The 23,923-nt window shown below is 47.2% G+C and overlaps 8 protein-coding genes across 8 annotated transcripts; 5 read left to right on the top strand and 3 right to left on the bottom strand.

Annotated features, from left to right (window-relative positions):
- The first annotated feature begins 158 nt into the window (after positions 1-158).
- On the top strand, positions 159-2,322 carry LY89DRAFT_789579 (Galactokinase). Its single transcript, XM_018223273.1, has one exon. The coding sequence runs from the start codon at positions 642-644 to the stop codon at positions 2,196-2,198; it is 1,557 nt and encodes a 518-aa protein (XP_018061835.1). The 5' UTR covers positions 159-641; the 3' UTR covers positions 2,199-2,322.
- Positions 2,323-2,325: 3 nt separating this feature from the next.
- On the bottom strand, positions 2,326-4,575 carry LY89DRAFT_691586 (uncharacterized protein). The gene is made up of 3 exons (XM_018216366.1): positions 4,502-4,575; positions 3,986-4,028; positions 2,326-3,932 (listed from the first exon to the last, which is right to left on the bottom strand). The coding sequence occupies exons 1-3, from the start codon at positions 4,563-4,565 to the stop codon at positions 2,618-2,620; spliced, it is 1,422 nt and encodes a 473-aa protein (XP_018061834.1). The 5' UTR covers positions 4,566-4,575; the 3' UTR covers positions 2,326-2,617.
- A 1,604-nt stretch (positions 4,576-6,179) lies between these two features.
- Positions 6,180-8,874, top strand: LY89DRAFT_789577 (MFS general substrate transporter). The gene is made up of 10 exons (XM_018223272.1): positions 6,180-6,488; positions 6,606-6,742; positions 6,803-6,885; positions 6,940-7,046; positions 7,100-7,220; positions 7,275-7,653; positions 7,706-7,836; positions 7,907-8,240; positions 8,297-8,402; positions 8,456-8,874. Exons 1-10 carry the CDS (start codon positions 6,239-6,241, stop codon positions 8,521-8,523), a joined length of 1,716 nt encoding a protein of 571 aa, XP_018061833.1. The 5' UTR covers positions 6,180-6,238; the 3' UTR covers positions 8,524-8,874.
- A 222-nt stretch (positions 8,875-9,096) lies between these two features.
- Positions 9,097-10,425, top strand: LY89DRAFT_725639 (uncharacterized protein). The gene is made up of 2 exons (XM_018218992.1): positions 9,097-9,165; positions 9,232-10,425. Exons 1-2 carry the CDS (start codon positions 9,147-9,149, stop codon positions 10,191-10,193), a joined length of 981 nt encoding a protein of 326 aa, XP_018061832.1. The 5' UTR covers positions 9,097-9,146; the 3' UTR covers positions 10,194-10,425.
- A 688-nt stretch (positions 10,426-11,113) lies between these two features.
- LY89DRAFT_712005 (uncharacterized protein) lies at positions 11,114-12,380 on the top strand (the record flags this gene model as incomplete). Its single annotated transcript, XM_018217946.1, has 7 exons — positions 11,114-11,129; positions 11,179-11,315; positions 11,379-11,557; positions 11,610-11,706; positions 11,755-11,901; positions 11,956-12,150; positions 12,309-12,380. The coding sequence occupies 7 exons, from the start codon at positions 11,114-11,116 to the stop codon at positions 12,378-12,380; spliced, it is 843 nt and encodes a 280-aa protein (XP_018061831.1).
- Positions 12,381-12,639: 259 nt separating this feature from the next.
- Positions 12,640-13,629, bottom strand: LY89DRAFT_677708 (uncharacterized protein; the record flags this gene model as incomplete). Its single annotated transcript, XM_018213695.1, has 2 exons — positions 12,640-13,497; positions 13,555-13,629. The coding sequence occupies 2 exons, from the start codon at positions 13,627-13,629 to the stop codon at positions 12,640-12,642; spliced, it is 933 nt and encodes a 310-aa protein (XP_018061830.1).
- Positions 13,630-14,802: 1,173 nt separating this feature from the next.
- Positions 14,803-16,571, bottom strand: LY89DRAFT_766072 (thioredoxin-like protein; the record flags this gene model as incomplete). The annotated part of the gene is made up of 5 exons (XM_018221710.1): positions 14,803-15,166; positions 15,326-15,701; positions 15,758-16,140; positions 16,196-16,359; positions 16,413-16,571. The coding sequence occupies 5 exons, from the start codon at positions 16,569-16,571 to the stop codon at positions 14,803-14,805; spliced, it is 1,446 nt and encodes a 481-aa protein (XP_018061829.1).
- Positions 16,572-20,807: 4,236 nt separating this feature from the next.
- Positions 20,808-21,982, top strand: LY89DRAFT_691581 (dienelactone hydrolase family protein). Its single transcript, XM_018216365.1, has one exon. It carries the CDS (start codon positions 21,012-21,014, stop codon positions 21,765-21,767), a length of 756 nt encoding a protein of 251 aa, XP_018061828.1. The 5' UTR covers positions 20,808-21,011; the 3' UTR covers positions 21,768-21,982.
- The last annotated feature ends 1,941 nt before the right edge of the window (positions 21,983-23,923 follow it).

The raw sequence follows: 23,923 nt of genomic DNA, 5'->3' as shown, positions 1-23,923 counted from the left end.
AGCTGGTAGATCCATAAATAATTCTTCAATATGATTGGCGAATGACTCACTACAGCAAGAGAAAACTGATTCCTTGGATGTAAGGCTTCAGCCGCCTTGAATTTGATTGTGCAACAATTTTACCTCGGTCTACTTCGTAAGGTCATCAAAGGTTCAATCTACGAGCCTCACTCAACAACACCATCAGCCTTGCGTTAAGGCTACGTTATGTCACAGCACAAAAGCAAATAAATACAGTAATACCCAACTGCCTCTTCAAGATCTGCCACCGGGACCACCAGCACCAACGACAAGACTCGCCGTCCTCCACACGGAAGCGCACCAATCCCCACCAATCATGCCACGGCGTCGACTCGGTCTTTCTCTCCAGCGAGAAGGATAGCGGCGGATTTGGCGGGGCAGGACAGCGCAGCGCAGCCAACATGCAGGAACCATCAACAATTCTGTCACGCGATGGATGCGAATTGTCAACAACATCTCCTGTTCTTCCTCCATAAATACTTTACCATCTCCTCGGCCCATGGACGAAATCTTCAACCCGCTCGAGAATCGACTTAAATAAAAAGATAGAATTGTGCAGGAAGCTCAGCTGGATACGAATTACCCCGCCAACTTCCTGTGTGGTTGCACGAACCCCCACGATGGCTGGTCCCGTTCCAGTTGCGAAGTCTCTCAATGACATATACACCGAAGATGCGATACCTTCACAAAAGACGAGATGGGAAACATTGCTGAAGGGGTTTAAGAACAACTACGGTACATTACCAGACTTTGTGTCTCGGTCTCCAGGCCGAGTCAACATTATTGGAGAGCACATCGATTACTCGTTATACTCGGTTCTGCCTATGGCAATAACCGCAGATGTCATATTAGCAGTCAAAGTCATTGATGATAGTCAAGCTCCCGAAGGATGTTACAAGATCAAAGTCTCCAATATACTGGATTCCAGGTTTCCCTCACACGAATTCGATATCCCATACGAGTCTGTTGAGATCGATGCAAAGGTACACGAATGGACAAATTACTTCAAATCGGGCCTGCGAGGTGCTTTAGAGCTATTACGGAAGAAACATGGTGCAGACTACAAGCCTAAGAGCATGGAGATACTTATGGACGGAACAGTACCAGCAGGAGGTGGACTGAGCAGTTCTGCGGCTTTCGTCAGCGCATCGGCTCTTGCTGTCATGTATGCCAATGGAGAACATTCGGTCGACAAGACAGCTCTCACTGAGCTGGCTATTGTCAGCGAACGAGCTGTTGGAGTTAATTCAGGTGGAATGGACCAATCTGCATCCGTATTCTCTTTGCGAGGGTCTGCACTCTTCGTCTCTTTCGTCCCATCACTTGTCGCCCGCCCTGTCTACTTTCCCAAGACCGATCCAGAACTGAGCTTCGTTATCGCCCAGAGTTTTGTCACATCCAACAAGCAAGTTACTGGCCCGGTATGCTACAACCTTCGAGTTGTCGAGTGTTCGCTCGCAGCCTCTTACCTCCATGCCGTCCTCAACAAGAGCTCCGCTCCTTTACCAGCAGACGCCGGACCACTAGGTCTTTCTCTCCACGGCTTCCACGACGTATACTTCGCCAATACCAAACTCTCTATTGAAGAACAACTCACAGAATTGATCGCCCTCACAAAATCAACTCTTCCAAAAGAAGAAGGCTACACCCGTGAGGAAATTGCATCTGCCATTGGTATTTCAGTCTCAGAACTGGACGCGCGTTACACATCCATCTTTCCCGTCCGAGCCGACAAGTTCAAACTCAGAGAACGAGCTCTCCACGTATATTCCGAAGCTCTCCGCGTCCTCCAATTCCTCTCTCTCCTCGAGAGCCCCTCTTCCCACATCTCAGGCTCCAACACAGAAGCCTACAACCAAAAACTAGGAGACCTGATGAACCAAACGCAAGATAGCTGCAGAGATGTCTACGAATGCTCGTGTCCCGAAATCGACCAGCTGTGCGCTATTGCCCGGAAAGCGGGCAGTTATGGATCGAGGTTGACGGGCGCGGGTTGGGGTGGGTGTTCGGTGCATTTGGTGCCGGCGGGCAAGGTGGATGCTGTTCGCGAGGCGTGGGAGAAGGAGTATTATTCTAAGATGGATTTGAACGAGGAACAGAAGGCGGCGGCGGTGGTGGTTAGTAAGCCGGGCAGTGGGAGTGCGGTTCTTGTGGTGGAGGGGATGGGTGTTGTTTAGTTTGAGACGAAATAGAGTATAGAATTTATTGCATTTTGGTTTGTTGCATTGTAGACTCGAAGGGAGTGAGCTTTAAGTCGGGCTTAGAGTCTTGTTCATTATTTGCGAACGAAATTTAGTCAGGAGAGTGAGGCTTGCTTCTCATTAATTCCCTATGACCCCCCTCTGGTATCAAATCCTACATAATTTCTAACGTTCACTAACTGCTCATAGGTTTTGACTAAGAGCATGTGAACCGAAAGAAAGCTGAGATATCTTCATTGACTTGACTGAGCTTAGTCATAGTGAAGCCTCCAGTGAAGACTCTAGTAAAACCCCGGATCGATGTCTCTCGCACACATGAAATACAACATCCGGACACTGAAAACACTCCCAATCCTTCAAACTTAATGTAAACAACCCACAAACCCACAAACACCCTACAACTTAAAATCCCCATTAACCTTCTCCCATCCCCTCTTCCCGCCCTCCTCTCCCTCTCTGCCTTGCTCCTCTATCCCCATCCCCGCAACCCTCTCCGCAAGCCCAATCTTCAGCGCCTGGCTGCGCTCCGTACACAGCTCATAGATCGTCGATAGATTGAACGTCAGCGCGTGGAAACTGTTTCCCTGCTCTACCAAACGCTCTAGTATCGTGCGTGCTTCTGCCATGCGGCCGAGGTACAGGAGGGCGATGGCTAGGTTTTGGGAGTAGAGGGCTGAGTTGGGGGAGGGTGGGGAGGTGGTGAGGAGGGATTCCCAGAGAGGGATGGCGAGGGAGAAGGAGGAGTCTGCCATGTGTGATAGGGCGAGGATGGTTTTGTTTTCTTCGTCATGGTCGGAGGAGGAGGAAGAGGAGGAAGAGGGGATGGACGAGCGAGCGGCCTCAACGTCCCCGAGACAAAGCCACAGCAACGCTTTCCGCACCCCATTCTCATCACCACTAGTCTTCAGCGTAGCAAGGAACCGCGTCGCGCCCTCCAGGTCCTCCATCTCGATCAACGCGCTCGCCACCCGGATCCCCAGCTCCTCTAGCCGAGATTCCCACACCGCTATCTCGTCCAGAGGCCGAGGATCTTGTTTCTTAAGCGATGTGAGAGAGAGGCGAGCTTCGCGCGCGAGGTCGTAGTACCCCATTATGCCCCGTCGAGCGTCGTTGAAGCCCATGCCCTGTAGCCGGACAGCGAGAACGCGGAGTTCCCATGGCACAAGGTGGGCGCCGGAGAGGTCGTCGCGGTAGTAGTTTGAGTTAAGGTCTTCGAGCGCTTTGACTTCTTGCGCGGCGAGGGTGGTTTGGTTGCAGAGGGTAAGACAGCTTAGGCGGGTGTAGATCAAGTCGAAGATCTCGGTGTGCGAAGATGGGGGAGGGTTGGTGGAGGTGAGGAGTTGGGCGGCTTTGATGGCTGCGGAGCGGTAGTGGCCTTGGGATACCAGAGAGGAGAGGGAAGAAGAGGGTGAGGGTTGGGCGCTGGCGAGGCGGAAGGGGGGTGGGACGTCGAGGAGGGTTAGAGAGTGGTAGATTTCCGGGCGTAGGAGGAAGGTGAAGTCTTTTTGAAGTTGGGTGGTTGAGCGAGAGGGAGAGAGGGTTGAGCGGGCGGTGCGGAAGGAAGGCGAGGTGAGGGTTGAGAGGTTGGAGCCTGGTTGGGGGGAGGGCAGGCGTGGGGTTGCGTATTGGGAGGCTGAGGGCGAGAGGAGGGATGATGATTGATGGACAAGATTCGATGGCGTTGTTGATGTGCTTGGTGATATTGGAGATCTGGCGTCGATGTCAATGATGGGCGTGTTTTCTCTCAGGATAGGGGGACACACTCGTTGATATCCAAAGGCCCACGAGTGGAGCGTCTAGGGAGTGCTATTCATCCAACATGGTCAGACGATGGACTAAATTAGACTGACTGTGCTTACAGCTCAAGCGCTGTGTACGACGGTGACATTACGACCCCACCACATGAGACTAAATTCTTGGGGGCAAAGAATCAAAACAAACTTGCGATTGTATTTTGTTGCATATCGCATCGTTAGCCGCCTTCAAGCGCAGCCTTTTGACGCAGGGAAACGCTGTCGAGAATCATCAGGACTTCCCGCATGTTTCGTCCACGTGATTCGAGGAACAGATGACAGAGAGATCATTTGCTGGATACTCGACGTAATTTGAGTCCGACGTAGCATTTTGAGCAGTTGTGTACGTACATCAACGGCGAAGCAGCATATGATAGCGAGAAACATCAGGCTTGACGCACCCATGATGACTTCACGGGAACAGAGAAGGGGACGCAGGCAACGCGCAGAGAAGATAAAGACGTGATAGAGATGCATAGAACTCACCTCGACCGGAGGAACCGTGTCTCGAGTGCCTCTTTGGCGTTGATCCCCCAGATAGACTTTCCATGATGTTGATGTGTTTGATGAATGTCCGTCTCGCTTCTTGAAGTTGTTGCAGATTTATACAGGTGCATAAAAGTAGCGCTAGCTTAGTTCGCATTGCATAAATTTAAGCTTTTTGGTTCCCATTTGGGGGATCCATTCCGTGACCAAATCACTACAACAAAGAACAAGCAATTCAAGTTATTGTCATGGTAATTCGCATACATTAGAATGTCAAGACTTGACAAACACTGTCTCGTAGTTCGAGTAGTATTTGTCCAGCGCTCTTGAAGTGAAGGCACGTCTTGTGACTCAAAATGGAAATCGGTTGCCACTGTCTATGCATTCTGTACCCTTTACTGCTCTGCGTTGTCTAGTGGACTCTCAACGACCCTTTTTGGTCTTATCAAAACGTTTTACGCCGCATATACAGCTTGGTTGCGCATATGCCTTGAAACCCTCACCCGATCACGTGGTCAACTTTGCTTCTGGTTGCTCGAATTCTTCTTCCTCGATTGAGTGGTTGAGGCAAAGATATAGATATCCTTCCCCTCGTACTCATGTTTCTGAATTGAATTAGGCAATTGATCTTCCCTCTGTGCAACAATTACAGCAGAAGTCATGATGAAAAGCCCGGCAGTTCGCTTATAGCTGAAGGAGCAAGTGATCACCAGCCCGTGATATGCAAGATAAGGCACTACATAGGGCAGACTCCAATCGACGAATAGAACAAGCCCGCTGTTCAAATATCAGCAGGATTTCAATATACTTTCTGCGAGCTTCTTGTCGCTGCATGTCAATCCGCATATCTTCCCCTGCTGAATATGGACTGAGATCCGGAAGCCTTTCCGCATTCAAAATTGGTGCAAACGACCCAATCGGCTTCTGTCGGACTCTTTCCAGGGTATAAAGATCGCAGGCTCGAGAGCTAAAGCACGTCTATCCGTACACACCATACTCGAGTTATGATTGCCTTGCATGATTGCACAAGAAGTGGTCGGTTATTATAAAAGTCGAAGCCGTAGCAGGGCTTCAGACATAGCATGTTCGTGCTACAATTGTAGACATCGAGAATGCTCAATTCTTCCATCTCCTTGCATTCAAATTCATCTCTACTTCATGTAACAGCTTTCTGGGTAGTCATGTCCGGCGATACAGTGACATTGGGGCATGCAAAGTTACTTGCTCACGAGTCAATTTTTCACATGCATCTGATACTATCTTTACGCCACGAATTCTCGAGGGAAGAAGAATTTGCTCGTTGTTGACCCATTGGGACATGGTGACCTGCAGAACGGCCAGCCGATTTTACATTATCCTCCCGATCTCGCAAAAGTCTTCTTATCAGCGTGCCCATGCAATGTCTGTGGCGGCCTTCTCAAGTGGATACCCCCAAGCTCTTGACTCCGCATTCCACTGCAAATGTTGATCCGGTTGAGTAATAAACTGCTGATTCTTCTCGGTGTTCTCACTACCATTGGCTCGTCGTTCGTTCAGGATTCTGGTAAAAGAACAGACCATGCAAAGAGAAATTGTAATCACAGGATTCCGTGCATAGCAAGTGATATGGTGTTGTTATGGTATGAAGGAACGAGGGGAGTCGTCGAAGTATTAATACTTGAGCGTAGAGGCTCCTCGCTCGGTTACCTTCGATCACATCATACTGTGTGACATTCCGCCATCGCGAAATTGTGTCAGATGGCTACTCCCGTACCTCTACGCATTTGCATAACCACCAATGAACAACAAAACGAACACGAAATCGATATAGAAAATGACGAATATACACCCCTGTTAAGGGACCGGAACTCAAAATCCAGTAAATACGTCTCCGTCGTGCCTGAGGACGATGTGGAGGCTGCTCAGTGTTTGTCGCCCCTCGCCGACAAGCAGCCCCGAGTCGAGCCTCCGCGAGAGATTGCTGGGGTAATCTCAATTTTACTCCTGGGTATGTACCGCCATCTTCTCACCGATACTTTTCTCCGGTATCGAACTCGATTCCGTCTGTAATCGACCTTACGAATTTCCTCAAAATGTCGAATACTAGCTCACAGCACTCCTACAGGTGTCTTCGTCGCAAATGCAGACAGCTCTCTAGTTTTGGCTACGAGTGGTACTATCAGCAGCGAATTCAATGATCTCGGGGACGCGGGATGGCTTATTTCTTCTTACACGTTGGCGATGTGCGCTGCACAATCACTGGTCAGTCTCCATGCCTCCATGTCACTCAGTGAGGGCCAAGACTCATTTGAAATGGTTTAGTACGGTCAATTGAGCGATATTTATGGACGTAAGAATACTATACTCATGTCATACATGTTTTTCGTTGTTGGTTCTGCAATATGGTAAGCTCTCTAAAACTCCAACGCCGTAAAGATGCAGATAAGTGATTTAATTAGCGATGATAGTGGAGCGGGCCAGTCTCTTCCGCAAGTAGTCTTTGGCAGGCTCATAGCAGGTGTTGGAGGAGCAGGAATCAATTGTTTGGTCTCTATTGTCATCGCAGGTCGGTAATAGGCACTAGACGACTGCGAATTAGCTGCTAACTAAGGCCTCAAGATATGGTTCCGATTCGAGAAGTGGCATCATGGAGAAGCTACGTAAATATAGCAGCGACCACAGGAAGAAGCCTGGGAGGGCCGATTGGAGGCTACCTCATCGACACAATCGGATGGCGCTGGTTCGTATTCCACCCTTCATATATACACACCATCACTAAATGTATACACCAAAGGTCATTCCTAGGACAATGCCCTCCAACAATACTAGCCGCTTTTCTAGTAGCGTGGAAAATACAACCATCCTACGTTGAAGAAGGACCAATCCAATCACAACTTTCGAAGCTACGCCGCATAGACTTCTTAGGAGCTATTCTCCTATCAGCTTCCATCGTCTGTGGTCTTCTTGTTCTCGAGCTCGGTGGGAAAAGGATGCCATTTACACACCCCACAATCTTGTTCTTACTCGGTGCTTCCCTAGTTGCTGGTAATCTTTTCCTGTTGGTGGAAGGCTTTTGGGCGAAGGAACCAATATTTCCACTTCGGTTGATGCTAAGTCGAGATGTGGTGGCTTCGTACATCAATCTTGGTTTCCAAACTGGAGCTCAGATGGCTGTACGTACTCTGTCGGATGGAGGAAAAATAATTCAGCTGACAATTTACCTAGATGATGATGCTCGTGCCTATGTACTTCCAGATCTCGGCACATGCATCTATGACGAATGCAGGAGCGCACTTGATGCCGTCTGTCATGGGAAACGCGTTCGGTGGCCTTCTCGCAGGATATATCATTCGAAAGTGCGTGGAGTTTTCCCCGAGCCATAAGCCAGGAACCTTTATGTATCGAGATAGCTAACAATCCTAACAGAACAGGCAGATACAAGCTCATCTCCCTAATCGGAGCCTTCGCCTCATCAACATCCTATCTACTCATGATGCTTCGCTGGCACGGACACACTTCATTCCTCGAATCTCTATACATAATACCCGGTGGTTTCGGTAACGGCATAGCGCTCTCAACATCATTCATCAGTCTGACCGCTGGCGTTGAGCCGTGTCAAGTCGCTATCGCGAGCTCAGGGCTGTACCTTAGCTCGAATGTCGGGATGGTACTAGGCCTCAGTCTTGCTTCAGCCATCCTTCAAAGCACTTTGAGGAAAGAGCTAAGGATCTCCTTGGAGGGAATAAAGCATCGGGAGATGGTATGTTGCCCTCTTGTATCATGTACCAGATGCAGCCGTTGATTGACTTGTTATAGATTATTAGTAAAGCGTTGTCGGATATCGGATACGTGCGTTCGCTTCATGGACGTCTTGGAAGGCTGGTCACTGAAGCTTATATTCGTTGCTTGACTTATACCCATGGTGTGTACAATTAAGATTCCATGCCTTGATACTGTGCTAATAGACGGAATTAGGCGTCTCTCTTGCTGGAGCAATTGTCGCTCTGCTTGCAGCTATGTCTGTGAAGGAGCACCTGCTCTAATTCGTTTCCTCTTTGAGGATGCAACAACCGATTGATCAAAACTACTGGCTAGCAGGTGATATTTTGGGGAGTGATCTGAGTTTCTTCGAGCTGTTCGTGTTGATGGCAAAGCATGATTGTAAGGGGATTTGATGCTTTTAGTTGTCCACACAGCATTCTTATTTGTAACATATTGACCTAGCTGGGCGCTTAGCACCTGCAGTATTCCTTCTGTCTTTTCGAAGAAAGAGACTGGACTTAGGTACTAGAGCGGACAGGTGTAGCATGGCTTTTTTGGACTATCCTCGGTTTGACAACTTCTCTGGGTTTTAGCATCCTGCTTCTAGTCATGTTCTGCACAAAATACTGAATCCATCTCAAACTTGAGGAAAGGTATCACACGATAGAAGCATGCAGGGAACGTTGAGGGACTAACCGAGCATCCCCCCTGAGCCACAGGGCTCGGCCGCTAACTTACAGGCCACCAATCACTACCGCCGTTACACAACGGAGCAGCTCGATAAGATGTGATATTGCTCACATATCACGACTTCCGAGCCCTTGCCTTCCCAGTACATAAATGGCAGTTTCGTTGCACAGTCCATACATGCTTGGTGTGACGCACGCTGTCGCGAGATTACGCCATGATTCGGTGCGTGGAAAGTGAGTGCAGTGAAGAGTGCCTCAACCCCCACCGCGATACTTCCTGCTTGCTAATGTTATCGGCAGTCTCGGATTCTGGCGCGTTACGGTATATCCTCGATAAAGATATCCTCGACGCCTCTTCCCTGATGGGCTCAACCGATAGTTCCGCGTTGTCAACTCCATACTCCATCACGGACGACCGAGTAACTTTCTTCGACCAGAGCAACGTCGATAACTACTACCAATGGTCACTCCAATATCCACACGGCCAGCCCGTGCTCGCAAGTTCCTTCGTGCCGTCCTACAGCCCAGGAGCAGTGGACCCAGAGTCGTTGTGGCTCGCAGACAAAGCGTCCCGGATTATGACGCAGAATTCTTTCTCCAAGACAGGTATAGAGACGTCGTGCGAGAGCACTGCTACCGCGATTGGAAGTATTCCACGTGCGGATGTGCCATTTGAAGCCTATGGTGGAGAAGTGGCTCGGTATACGCCGAGACAAATCGAGAACGATAGACGAGTTTCGGACGTGATGTTACCTCGCCTTGAACGGGCAGTTTCCAGCAGTTCTCTCGAAAGGACGCATGGTGGACAAGAGAGAACGGCAGCAATGGTCTCGACACAACGAGAACATATCCTCGAACAACCTCCCGAGTCGAACGAGTACCACGCATACTGGCCTCCCGACTCGCCCGTCGAGACCCACGACTCGGTTAGTCGACGCTCTTCTGCTGTGTCGAGCCAATCTGGGACACCGTTCGAAGACGACAGGTCCGAAAGACCCATGAGTCTCGATGGCTCGACGACTTGTACGAATTGCTTGACACAAACAACGCCGTTATGGAGACGGGATATCGAGGGGGCGCCCCTGTGCAATGCGTGTGGTCTGTACTGCAGGTTACATGGGATGAGGAGACCGTTGTCGTTGAAGACGGATGTTATTAAGCGACGGAACAGGAGTTCTGCGTCGAAGACTGCTTCGAGTGGTAGAGATGTTTCGAGCGGTAGAGTGTTTAGGAGTTCGAAGTATAATGAGCAGGAAGGGTGATGCTTTGCTTGGGCTCGGATTGGAACTGAACGGGTTGGATTAGGGGCGAAGGCTATTGTGTTTTCAGAGAGGAATGGAGTTTCGGTTCTTGGTACGGGCGATGCCATCAGACCTTATTGTTGTTTTGCATTTGCTTTTGAGATGGGTGATAGGCTATCGGAGTTTTTGATGGTTTTGGATTTCATAAATAGGAGCCACAGGATTTCTTTGAAGGTGGATTCCTTGAACTGCATATACTTATGCAGTGGCATAGTACATGCGCTAATGCTGCATAAACATTTTCCTCCTCGACAAGAATACTCACGCGTCGTCTTCAGATCACAAAGCATAACTCAAATCTGCTTCATTAATATTAAAGATCTTGACATTATAAGCATCGCTCTTGTCAAACGCAGTCAGCGGGACCCGAGTGGAGCTCCTGCCTGTTGGAGCTTGCACCAAAGTGGTGAAGTGTACGAAGTCTGTCGCGTATTTTAGGTATAATCCGTAACTCCGGATACCTCGTCTCAATGGGCTGCCTCGTGTACATTCGAGTATCCAGTTCGCGAGTGAGGCTGTGTATTTCATCGCGAATTCGATGCCGCTTTAGGTGTGATTGGTCAGGTCCTTTCAGCATCTGCAAACTTTGCATCTTCGTATCTACCTCAGAAACAAACAGAGCGCTTCATTCTGTACGTGTTCTCGTGTGAAGTAATTTCCTGAGGTACTCAGCCTCGCTGTGTGAGTTGGCAGGCGGCTCCGGACCTTTCGAAAGTACCGAGCCTGTTTTACAATGTCAGTAACTCCTTCTGCACGGTACTTTCATCAAGGTCATTGATATATATGTCTATTCCTGCTTTGAGTTTGAGTTCAAGGTCACTTTTTCAGACATTTTGAGTGTATCACTGTTGAAGCCAAACTGTTTTCGATAATCTACCAATATGACCAATTGCACAGGTAAATTTACCTAAAATTTTCCAATGGTTCATTACTGAAAGCTCAACAGCGAAAGATACGCCCAACAGTACGTGGTCGTTTTGTCCCTCTGAGGGAGCATCCGATCTGTTCATTTTCCTATTTGGCGCCACAACAATTCTCCATATCTACCAGGGCATCCGAACTCGAAAATGGTACACCGCAGCGGTGATTATGGGGGCATTATGGGAGACAATTGCATTCATTGGACGAACAATATCAATTTAAGAGCCAACATCTACAGGAGCGTATGCCCTCTGGTTTATTTTGATCCTTGTTGCACCACTTTGGATCAATGGCTTTGTGTACATGGTCCTCGGGAGAATGGTCTGGAACTTCCTTCCGTCGCGCGAAGTGTTCGGAATTCCTGCTAGACGTCTTGGTGTTTATTTCGTAACTTTGGACATCGTGTGAGTTGATATCAAGGTTTTTGCTGAGCACCAACCAGCTGACAACAAACAGAGCATTTCTCGTGCAAATTTTGGGAGCCGTGTCCGCTGTCGGCAATAAGAATGACCCCAAATCTTCTACTAACGCTCTGCACATTTACATGGTAGGAGTAAGTAAAACTACGAAACAATATCAAGCTATGGCTGATCGGCGCTAGTGTGGTATTCAACAACTTTTCATCCTCGTCTTCTGCATCATCGCCGTTCGAGTCCACCTCGAGTTGCGCGCTCAAGTATCATCGATCAAGAAAGATGCAGCGATGAAAATGCTCTATGTCACTTATGCAGTCGTTCTTCTGATCACGGTAAGATTAATCACTCCTTTTACGAACCAAGCTAACCAGGCGTTCTTCGTCCAGATCCCCATCATCTTCCGCCTCATCGAATATGCGGGTGGTTTCGACCACGCGATTCCGAAGGAAGAAGCGTACATGTACTGTCTTGATTCCCTTCCTATGTTCACAGCTTTGGTGCTGCTCAATGTTGTACACCCAGGATATATCATGCCGGGCAAGGAAAGTGATTTGCCGTCGAGAAAGGAGAGGAAGATGACGGTGGGTGCATATGCCGAGACAAATGGATTGGTTGCACCGATTGGGTTGGAGTTGCTTTCTCCTCGACATGATGGACTGGAGTCGGAGCCATAAAGATAAGGGCTACTTGAGTTTGGCTTCTGCTTTATTTCGGTATTGGATTCTCTTTGTCGCTATAGATCTGTCTGTTATTTGCTAGTGGAGTTTTGGTTGGGTTCGAGGCAATATATGTTTATCATGCAATTGGCTAAGTCTTATTATGCTCTGGATGGTACCATAGGAAAATGGTTGAAATGAGTTCGGATGCTCTGATCTCATAATTCATCTCACAACCAAAATGCTCTCGTGCTTTCTCTGAAAGGAAGCACGAGACGCTGCCAAGCATTACCCCATATCTTTACCTAGCATTAACAAACGACAAGTCGAACCAATATGTAGTCTTCAATGACACTGTATATATCTTCATTGTTATACAAAGAGTTCAAACTCGAAACTACCTCGACTTCGTTCTTATCCTAACTCATATCTCACACCAGCTTCTCTCCTCAAAGCCTCCAGCTCGAACCTTTCCGCACCAGCAGCCTCCACTTCAGTCCTCTCTGTAGCAATCGGACTCACAAGCACACTACTATTCCTTGAAACGCCATTCTCCAAATCCTTCGCCCTCCTCCTATTCTCCAACTCTGCTTTCTCATCACCACTCAATGGATGAACATCATCAACTTTCACCTCCACAAACCCAGCCTTCGGATCCCCGCCTAATTCAACCTTCCCAAACTGATCTACCTGGGCAGGTGGGTTCGGCGCTGGTGCTTCCTCCGGTTTGTTCTTTTCTCTAGCAGAACGACGTCCATAAATGAATGCCAGAACGATAAGTCCAATGAACAGCAATCCGCCAATCGCTGCACCTACTCCAATCCCCGCTTTCGCACCAGCTGAGAGTCCTCCGCTCGAACTCGAAGACTGGAGTATAGTCCCGCTCGAAGCCCCGTTCCCATTCCCATTCCCATTTCCATTCCCAACACTCGTTGCGCTCGCTACTCCAGCTGCACTCGTTTGCGTCACTGCCTCTACTCTGGAACTCGTGCTTGTCACTTCCGCTGGTGCAGTTGTAGTCAAGAACCCGCCGACAAGACTACTGGTCGTGAACAAGGTCGTTAATCCAGCCGTGTACAGACTCAGGGTCCATTCGTCGCAGATAAAGTCGTAAGCTTCGATAGCGAGGTACTGGTCATCTGTTGAGCAGGCTGCTTCGACGCAGGGGGTTACGGCTTTGCTGAAGGCGGGGGAATAGGCGGGGGCGCATTCGCAGGTTGCGTTGTCGAGGAGGCAGGATACTGAGGTGAGGGCATTGGATACGCATGATTGCTAGGAAGTAGGGTTAGATAGATGAAGATTGGGGTAAGTGATGAGAAAGAAACATACAGCGCAGGCGGGGTATGTTCCTTGTGCGGTCGAAAGGGTAGATACTCCTGCCAATAGAAGGATACTGCACCACATCTTAGATGTGGGGATGGGGGTCGAGACAATTTGTCTTCCCTTCATATCATGACATGCCTCTTAACATTCGTTTACGTGCAACAGCGAACGACCAATTTCAGCGTACAAATATTAAAAGACGAAGCAAAACGTCAACTTAGAAGCAGGAAGATCAAACAAAAAGTCGCAAAACGAAGAGATCTCACGAATGAAGGGCGCGACAGCCTCACTTAATACTAACCTGCCATGTTCATCCCGTCTCAAGCCATCCGTCCCAAAACGATTCACTTCGCGAGAATGACCGAGATATCGATTTCTCAATGGTCAGGTTTCTGAATGATCCTGGATGTGGCGTCTGCCATGTTTCCAAATCAAGCGTATGCAGGGTCTCGGAGATGGTATCAGCCACTTGAAGCGAGAGGAGAAAACGATAAATTAGAAGAGAACCGCTGTTAGATGTCTAGCCGCGGCTGGGCGAGATGGAGATGGAGATATCGAAGGTGGGGTGAAAGGAATTGAGAAAAGGGTAACGTGTATTCATAGAGGGATAAAGGAATAGGGCAGAGATGGAGGAACAAGATGATGGGAGAGAGGTGCCAAAACGGGCTAGTGCTACCAGACGCGAGCTGATGCTCAGCACGTGTTTGGTTTCTGTTCTCATTTTCCTCTTGAAAGAGAGGAAGCCCCTATGAAGTAAGTCATACGAACTTTCATCACTTGTATATTTTACTCGAAACGAAAGTGGAAACAATGTACAAAAACATCACGTGCAAAGTCAATCTCCCCTTTTCACTTACTCGAATTTCATCCTCACACGAAGTACAATGGAATATTAGGAGTCCATGGCGTCAAAGCCTGTTTAAAGAAGTTTTAGCATTCCTGTAGTTCGACGAAGGAGACCGCTCTCAGCGCGAGCCGCGCGTTTTGCGCCTCTCGCGCGCCTTGCGCATGATGAAATGGTGCATGTAGCGGAACATGAAAAGAGAATGTCACACGCATAGATCACAACAAGTCTTGAAGTACAGGAATCACATCGTCTTGCCATTCATTGATGTACATCCGCGATCTCAACACTTTAGCTTCGAGGAGTCCCCGACTTGCGGTAAGCCTCCTTGACGAGACCAACAAATATGAGAGATTTTCCCCAATATATTTAAGGTTTCATTCCTGCAACGGGGGTTGCTTAGCTTGAAGCTATTCAGCAGGAAGCTCTATCTTGGCGTTGGCCGAATCGCGCTTTGGATACGCTTTGTGGGTTCCATGGTCTCTGATGAATTTAGCCATGTCATCCAGTGTTGTTGGTCCGTAGTAGAGTACAGCAGCATCTTTCTTATGAGCTGGGTAGAGTTTAAACCACGGCACGCCACGGACATCTCGGTCGGGGAAATCGTTCTTCTCCAGATCTATTGTTGCAATGGTGACCTGATTTTTCAAAGTCTCAGTTGATGTGTAGACAGTGGCCAGGAGCTCATATGTGGATCGACTAGCTATGCAATGTGGACACCAGTCAGTACAGAATTCTAGGAGCACATCCTTCTCATCTTCGAGCACTATCTCACTATAGACAAATCAGTATGTAATTTTGATAGAGTTCCAAGAGCCCTGAAGCACATCCGAAGAGCTGTGACATATTTTCTTTGATGAACAGCTCCCGAGGATGATCCCGAAGATCTCGGCCCCCAGATTGAATACAAGACAAGGGCAGAATTTGACGTACTCATAGGTCAATCCCACGACATCGAGGACTGGGCTCTTCTGCACGTCGGGTACCGGCTGTGATTTGACTTCCGGCTTGAGATGTCCCTTTCTGAAAGTTTCCACGAACTCGGACAACTCTTGGTATGATAGCTCTTTTTGTTCGTCAAATGGGAACCGAAGATTTTTGATAGGCTCTCGAATCGTGAATGATGGCCAGTGCTTCACATCGGAGAACCAGAGATAATCAGCCCAGGTCGGAAATCTTTCCATGTCCTTTTTATCCACTGTGCCAAACAGTATTTCGTCATTGTACTTCTTTGCCAGTGGCCGGACCATTTTTGACAATCGTTCTCGGTCTTTGGAAGAGTCGATAAATATGTAGCCAAGCGGAAGTCCTAGCTACAAGGACCAGTCAGTATAACAGATTCATTAAGATACTGGCAATCTTTACTTGCTTTGAAATAACTATCGTGCAGCTCCGGTCGAAACTCGACGATCAGTGGTCGGGTAGCAGCTTTGACAAAAGCACGCATTAGATCACGGTCATCACTTAACTCGTGAACCTTATTTTCGTCTTCGAAAGAATTGTAAACCACAATGCTGGGACGTTTGATTTGTTCTTTTTGGTGCAGAATCTCGTCACAAGTCACTCCGAACAGAAAGTCGTCTCGCATCTCTGTTGCAAAACTTATAAATGCGTCATGCAACCTTTCATCCGCTCCTGTGAGGTATGCTACAACTACAACTTCATTTGAGGCTTTAAAGTCTTGCATAGTGTCTGCTGTGATGATAGATACGGGTGGTGAAGTCTGCCTCGTCAAGTACAACATAAGCCTGAAGTCATATGAGTGAGACATTGCTTTAACGAAATCGGAATAGAGAACTCCACTGGTTTTCCTCCATGACCCCTCCATACTTTCTGGCGTTATCCACAACCTGAAACATCATAACAGCTGGAAACGAAGCAAGGCCAAAATTCTGGCAGAAAGTTGCATTCTCGGTGATATCGATTTGAGCAAATTGGACCCCAGAACCACGTGCGGTTTGTGCAGTCTACAAAATAAGCTCAGCCAAACCAACAGAGAGTATATTCTGAATGCGCTTACCCGCTCAAACACATGGACAAATCTTGCGCAGTTTGGAATCAATTTATGAAAGAAAGATACCAGCAACATCCTGTTCGTGTTGACGGCATCCAGGAATGTCTGCGAGTTTAGAACGAGAACGTCGTCCGTTGAAGTGAGTTCCAAGATAGCTCGAGTCATTTTGAAAGCGCGTTGTCAGTTGAGAGAGGGAATAAAGATGATTTTCGATGGCGGCCCCCATGAGTTCGTTTTGGCAACTTGTCACCCCAGGAAAGCGGCGGGCCAACAGATGACGACACCTCCTGTTGGAGTTGGTTCAAAATAGAATTCCAACCTATGGGAAATCCAGGTGCTGACACTGCATCTTCACGTGCCTGCTGTGCCCTTTGTAATTTTCCCGGTCACGATCACATTTTACCCTCACTGCATTTTAAATGAATACTTGTGATTGACGTTTGTAATATTGCTCACCTTGCAGTATGACCAGAATGTTACTCGAAAATCAAGTAGACAATCTGAGCCAATACTTTCTCGAAAAGTATTTCTGCTTTCATTTCAATTGGCCGATTAGCTTCTTGTTCTGTTTCCTTCGTAGACCTGAAGCCTCAGAAAATCAAATAAACTGTTCAAAATAGAAACCTCTTTGTGTTACCTACCTCCGCGATGCTTTGACTTAATCAACTATATAAGTGACCTTGCCGCCTCTTTAAATACAGAATTGAATGATAATCGAACCATTTATTGACCACATTCCTCCATAAACTAGCAAAGTCCACTTACTCAGAGAAAGACCAACTCTAACAACACCAAACACTCACCATGCATTTTTCTACAGCCTTTGTTCTTCTCATCGCACCTTACCTCGTTGCATCTCTTCCTGCTCAGGATGTAGGCAACATTCTCGAGCGTGGTGGCGAATGTGTGGATTGCGATCCGCCCACCAGCATTTATCTTTGTGGCAGCAGTAGCTGTGAAACGCACGTATTGGATAGTTGCACTGTAAGATAATTTTTATCCATCATAAGCAATCATTTATTGACGCACTTTATCAGCACGACGCGGACTGTCCCAATGAACAATATCCTCAGGTAAGTGTTTCCATTATAGTTGGCTGTGTGCTCCTGTGGTCTCAACTGATCTCGTTTCAGTGTTGCTACGTAATTGTCTGAATATCTACGCTCCGGCATTTGTTGTGTATGTGGGCTATATCTATTGAAAAAGTAACAACGCTCTTTCATCAGTATGAAGTAGTATGAAGTTCAGAGATGATTGGTTGATGTTCAACGCGTCAACGTTGGTCTTCTAGGAAAGAAGCTTCTGGGTTAAGGTTGGAATCACATTTGCCATATGGCTGTTATATGAACACTCTTTTCGCTCGACAGAAATATCATCGGTCTTTGAAAACTTCTTCAATAGATGGGCATTAGTGAAAGTCGAGAAAAAGAATCGATAATAAACCACTTCTCCCACTTTCAATTCAATTTCACTCCAATTGCAATCATCTGCCACGCGAAGCTACTGCCCTTCTTGTTGGATCTTGATCTTAGCACTTATATCAGTTCCCCTCTTAACGAGAAGCCTGATTATATCCTCTCGACCACTTTCTGCTGCGACATGGACTACTGCCCGCCCATCATGACTGACTGTGTTCTTGCCTGCGCCTCTGTCTAGTAGTAGCAGCGTTACCTCTAAAGAACCGCTGTGCACAGCGTGATGGAGCGAAGTATATCCTAAGTTGTCCCTTGCATCAATCTCTGCCCCACAGTCTAGCAAGAACTTGGCTATACTTCTGTTGCCACCCCGAGCTGCTATATGTAACGCTGTCATACCTTCGGTGCTCCACACGTTTTGGGAGACCCTTTCGAGTGTTTGATGATGTGATGAAATAGGTGCTTCGACAGGAAGCTTCTTTCCTGGTTCTGATGACTGGAGAGTACTGTTTGACCATACTGTATCAGTCTAATTCTCATTAGTGATGGATCAAAAGCTTGATAAATAAAACGAAAAGACGAGTAGTGTAACCTGGATCGAAAAGCACTTGATACTTTACTCTCCGCTCTAGTCATTCAAAAGTGAACGAAAACTTACCATGGCATTGCCGTGGTTGCTAAATAACTTTCCGCCTGCTTCATATTGCGATTCTTTGATTTTATGTACCAAGCCATGCTCCACGTCAGCGTGCAGTTGAGGATACTGTTTTTGTTTCTTGATTTCATATCCCGGTTCGCTTTGGACAACTCTCATTTCTTCAAGGACTCCTTGAGTGTTACATACATCAGATTGATATTGGATGTTGAAGTCGAGACTTTGTGCTAGTTGCCGATCATACGCTCAAAAGGGTGCTAGGCCATTTCTTGAAGCTTCTTGACTGTCGCCTGCATACTGTGCGAAGCTGGAATCCCCTTCTTTTAGATTACTCGGTTTACCGACAACAGCACGGCAACGTAATTCTCGGGGCTGGTTCTTTGCAACATTCTGTTTGTTTCCTGGAATTCAAATGTTCAGTCGAGCTCGATTCAACGAAAACTCGTAGGGAACTACACTTACGCAACCTTCTTTGAGCAAGTCGATTCTGAGAACGGCGTCACTCGCGCCAGTCGTTGAGGGTCAACATGATTCCTTGCTCTTCAAAAAGCTTTGATACAGACCAACACTCTGACATAACGAGGTAACATTGTAGTAGAGGAAAAGGTGATGTGGGCTAGTTTGACGGGTTACTTTCACAGCGTTCTAGAGATCCAAAAAGGGAACGAGATGTAGCAATTGAACCGAGGGTTGCCACATCTCTTTCATATTTTGAAGTGGCTTACTTGGAGCATGAATCTCTCCACTACTGGCTAGGATACTAAGCAGGAATCCTGTGCGGCGATATCACATTGTATGAAATATCATCATTAGAGTAGCGCCATCGGATTTCTAGCTTTCCTGAAGGGTAGGTATCGCGGCACCTCTAACCTCCGTGTATAATCTTATCCAAGTTATGACGGCTCAAAGCCGACAATAGTACGATCGTGTCAAAGTGATGTTGGTGTGTCGTACAGATCCACCAGTCGACCTTTCGGGAACATCGGTCTGTTGAGCTTACCCCCAAAGAAAGAGAGTAGCATAACATTTTACGCTATTTGACAAGTTCTTATGCTACTTTTCCTTGGTAATGATGACGTTGTCTTATGTTGGCTTTTGCGGCGATGCGGAAGTCTTTAACTGGAAGCCGGAAGCCGGTTGCCCTAGTAGAGCAGTTTCATCTAACATCCTAGTCAGAAGGTAGGAGATCATAACGTCACAAGCTTCGCAACTGCTGCTGGGAGGCCATTCTAATTAGATCCTCGACTGGTATGCCATTGATGTGCTAAGAAAAAGCGAAGATATCGTCCTATATCACATAAAACACATGTATTTGCCCTACAACCAGATTCCTGCCCATGATGCCAAATGCTTAGCAGGATGCCATGAGCGTAATTCTCCAGTCTATCCTCCTTTTGTGTCCAGACACACCCTCGCAGTCATGTTCTTTCCGAAGAAATCCACGTTTCACTGAACTGCCCTTCAATATTTGTTACCTGTGTATTCATTCCCAAACAAAATTACTTCTTTTGATGCTTTTAGCAAGAGCTGGCATACAACCTAGCTAACCATTAGCATAGGAATCCTCCCCACGCTAGTATTTTCGCGCTAGATCTGGATCATTGTGGATTCCGCGCCGTAACATCCGACTAAAGACCGCAGCGCTCCGTTCCTTGTGTGCTTTGCAACCGTTTTTCAAAGAAAGGCAGAGCGCGGAACCCGAGGACAACAGCGGGTTTTCGTAGAGATATCAAATCATCTATTGGGCTGCAGGGCTATCTAGATACTCTCATCAACGTTCCCTGCTCGAGCGAGCAACGTTGAAAATTTCAAGCATAGGAAAACTTAAGAAATTCCGGCATCACTCAAAGCGGCTTACGCATGATAACAGACGCCGTAATGGCTTGCGTTCCCTGCGGAAAGCTATACATGATAGCATTATATAGAAAATAAATATGGGTAATAATCCGTGGCTTACCGTTCCACCTCACAAGATGATTGTAAGTGCAAGTGCTGGGCCGTGAATCAATTGTCATGCGATCATTAATTTTAAATTAATCTAGCCACCTACAGCCGAATTGTTGCCTATCGTGTTAGATCCAACGACGCAGCTTAGAGAGAAAAGAGGGAAGGAAGCATATTTGAGTACTTCAGATTGTCAATGTAATGCTTTTAACATCGTTAAAAATTGAATTGCGGGCGTTGTCATGCTCCCTGCATCTCAAACTCATCTCGTATTCTGCTCCCGTCCGGTTCGTCCGATCCGTCCCTCTTGCATGCTCTGTCGCATATGTGGGGCGGTCCAACTACCTACCGAGCCGGCAATCATGACATATTTGTGCGTCCCTGGCTCCACGATGAAACGACAGCAAACATCGGGGTTAGGAAGTACAGACGTGAAGAGCTTATAAATCGGGTTGAAATATATAAACGACTAAGATCCTAAGAAGTTCTTCATATACTTCTCACAGTCTAATCGAGTTATCGATCGACCACACAAAAACAATTTCTTGTTTCTCTGCAAATCCACTTTTCAGGCTCAATTCGATTATCAGAATGTCAGTGTCAAACTGCTGCCTCACAGCCTTCCAATGGAACGGCACTCCTAAAGGCCATGAAGCAAAGCTCGCCAACAACAATTGCTACATAACTTCCTCTGCCAACCCGAACCCCAAGACCGCTGTGTTTCTCATCCACGACCTTCTTGGCTGGGACTTCCTCAACGTTCGTCTCCTCGCGGATCACTACGCCGAAGAGACAAACACTACTGTCTACGCCCCTGATTTCTTTGGCGGGGAGAGCGTGGATCGTGACCATGTCCTCGCTGGCCGTTTCGACAAGATTGACCTTCATGGCTTCATTGGCAAGAATTCTCGCGAGATTCGAGAGCCTGAAATCTTTGCTTGTGCCAAAGCTTTGAAGGAAAAGTACGAGAAAGTTGCTGCTGTTGGATTCTGTTACGGGGGATGGGCGGTTCTCCGTCTTGGCGCCAAGGAACACAAATCTCCTCTCGTGGACTGCATTTCTCTTGGTCACCCATCTTTGATGATCAAGAAAGATTTCGACGAAGTAGCTGTTCCGGTTCAGATTCTAGCTCCTGAAATTGACCAGGCATTTACTCAAGAGCTCAAAGAGTATGCTTTTACAACCATCATGAAGTTGGGAGTTCCTTTTAATTATCAGCATTTTCCTGGAGTGGAACATGCTTGTCTCGTGCGGGGAGATGAGAACATAAAGGGTGAGAGGGAAGCGATGGCTAGGGGAAAGAATGCTGCTGTGGCATGGTTCAAGCAGTTCTTGGATGACGAGTAAAGGGAAGGAGCATCTGAACTGAGTTGATCACGACCCTCTCTTTTGCCAAGAATTTGGCTCAAGAATTACTGGTACATAAGAGTATTAACTAGCATTTTGAACGACGGTATGGAAGTTTTTCAATGCACCCAACGTATTGTTTAGCAGTGCACCCCATTGCTCGTCACTACATGCCATCTTACTCCACCCATAATCCACTAAAACATACAAGGACCTTTCTTTTCAAGAGGATAGTATAATTCTGCACTTTTCTGCTCATTGTGGCGGTGAAACGTAGCTGAGAGCTCGTAAATCATCCGATCCTCGACATTTGGTGTAAAATAAGCACACAGAATACACCAAATGCTGAATGCAATGGTAGAGTAAAACAAAGTTTGGTACGCATGACAGCTCGCGATTTAATAAGAAACAAATCCAGCACTTTCGATAACGGTGGCAATCCCTCCATCTTGCCCAAGGCAGCTGGTGTCCCAATAGCAACGGCTAGCAAAAGAGTCTTCATAGAGGAGATGGATAGGTCGACCGTAGTGAGCACCGGCGGCAATCTTTTAAGAATAGTTTTTCCTAAGCGGCACTTCCAATTTCCGCTTGATATTTCACGGAGATGCCATACATAGATAGAACGACTGGTCTCATGCGGCCCATATAAAAGCGGCCAAAAAGGATGAGTTGCTACTGAGCAGGTGTAAGGCGGGATCTTGGTCAATGAATTGGGATATGCCTCACCCCGAGAAATGTTCACATAGACACAGCCGGGCACTACTACCAGAGTTCCCTGCCCCCGAAGCGAGGGCACATGATGCCGCAGACAACTTGACAAGCATTTGCTTCACATCCAGTGACGTTACAGAGAGAGCCTCCGTGCATTGAGCGAGAAGACCATTCTGGACCAGACAATGGAAAACCCGAAATATGCAGTAACTCCAGGAGCAACCACCATCATAATTGCTACCCACAGAAGATCTTTTTTAGGAAATAATTAGCTCTTTAAGCATCATGAGAGCTTTGTAGAAAACGAAAGTAACATGGGTGGAGAATCCAATGACAATCGCTGCAATAATATGAGCCGAATTCTAGAAGAAGAGCCGATCTCGCCAAGAGATACCCACAATGAAAAATCACAAGTCCGCTTACGAACAGAAACAACCATGGAAATCGCTGGGACTCAGCCGTTTTGTTTTCTTGTGCAATTCCTTTCGCTGAACGTCGGCGAGAAGCACTTATCTTTTCTCTTAGCAGCCGAACCCGGTATACTTAGTTCCGAAAGTTGCTAGGAATGCCAGCAAAGCACAGCCAAAGAGTTGACGGCAATCATCAGATAGTAGCATGAGCGCCAAGTGTGTTGAGTCCACAGCAGAAAAGCAGAAGCGATTTTAGGACCAAAATCTGAGAACGACACAGCCTAGGTATCTGTGAAAGCCATGCTAAGACAACGATGTTTGAAAGGGAAATAGATAGTCCTGATGCTAATAGAGTCCCCAAAAAGATTTCCGGGAGTGTCTTTTGGGTAAACTTTCATCATCAATCTCGGGGGCGAAGTCACTATGCTTGATCATGGGACTGTGATTTTGCTTCTGAGGCTTTATTGAAGTATTAATAGTCGGGTTTCGAGGTCGCTGGGTTGGTTCTTATTCTGGGGGCTTTCAAAAATTGGTTTCCTGAGGGAGTCATGACTATCACGCAACCTTTTTGAGCCTCTGGTGGAAATTTTCAATTGTCGTACCCAAGCAGGAATCATCCTGCCATGCAAATTTCTCTGCAGCAAGCTTGAATTGCACTTTTGAACCATGGACTTGGTGTCACTTGGATGAAAACAATTGCATTCTTCGAGATGAATTGACAAATGCTCTGATTTGCATTTACATGCTGGGCCAATCAGACAACCAACGCATAGACAGCCAAACGGAAAGGCTGAAGCGTAAGCGGTAAGCTTCTTACCAGGGTTGAAAGTTGCTGGGTCGGCTCATCATGCCCAAAAATGGCAACAAAGCCGTCGCTGCAGCAGTATCATCAGGGTTCGCTATTGAATACTCTGTGCAACCTCGATACCGTAGAGCCAATCTGCATCAAGTGAGATTCCAAATCTGACCAACAACATAGATCTAATGCAGCTCTCATTAGCTAGATGATGCGAGGCTGCCTCGCTAAAGCCCCTG

This window comes from Mollisia scopiformis, assembly GCF_001500285.1.
Source record: "Mollisia scopiformis unplaced genomic scaffold LY89scaffold_36, whole genome shotgun sequence".
Taxonomy (NCBI): Eukaryota; Fungi; Ascomycota; class Leotiomycetes; order Helotiales; family Mollisiaceae; genus Mollisia; species Mollisia scopiformis.
This window is presented reverse-complemented; position numbering and strand designations above follow the sequence as displayed.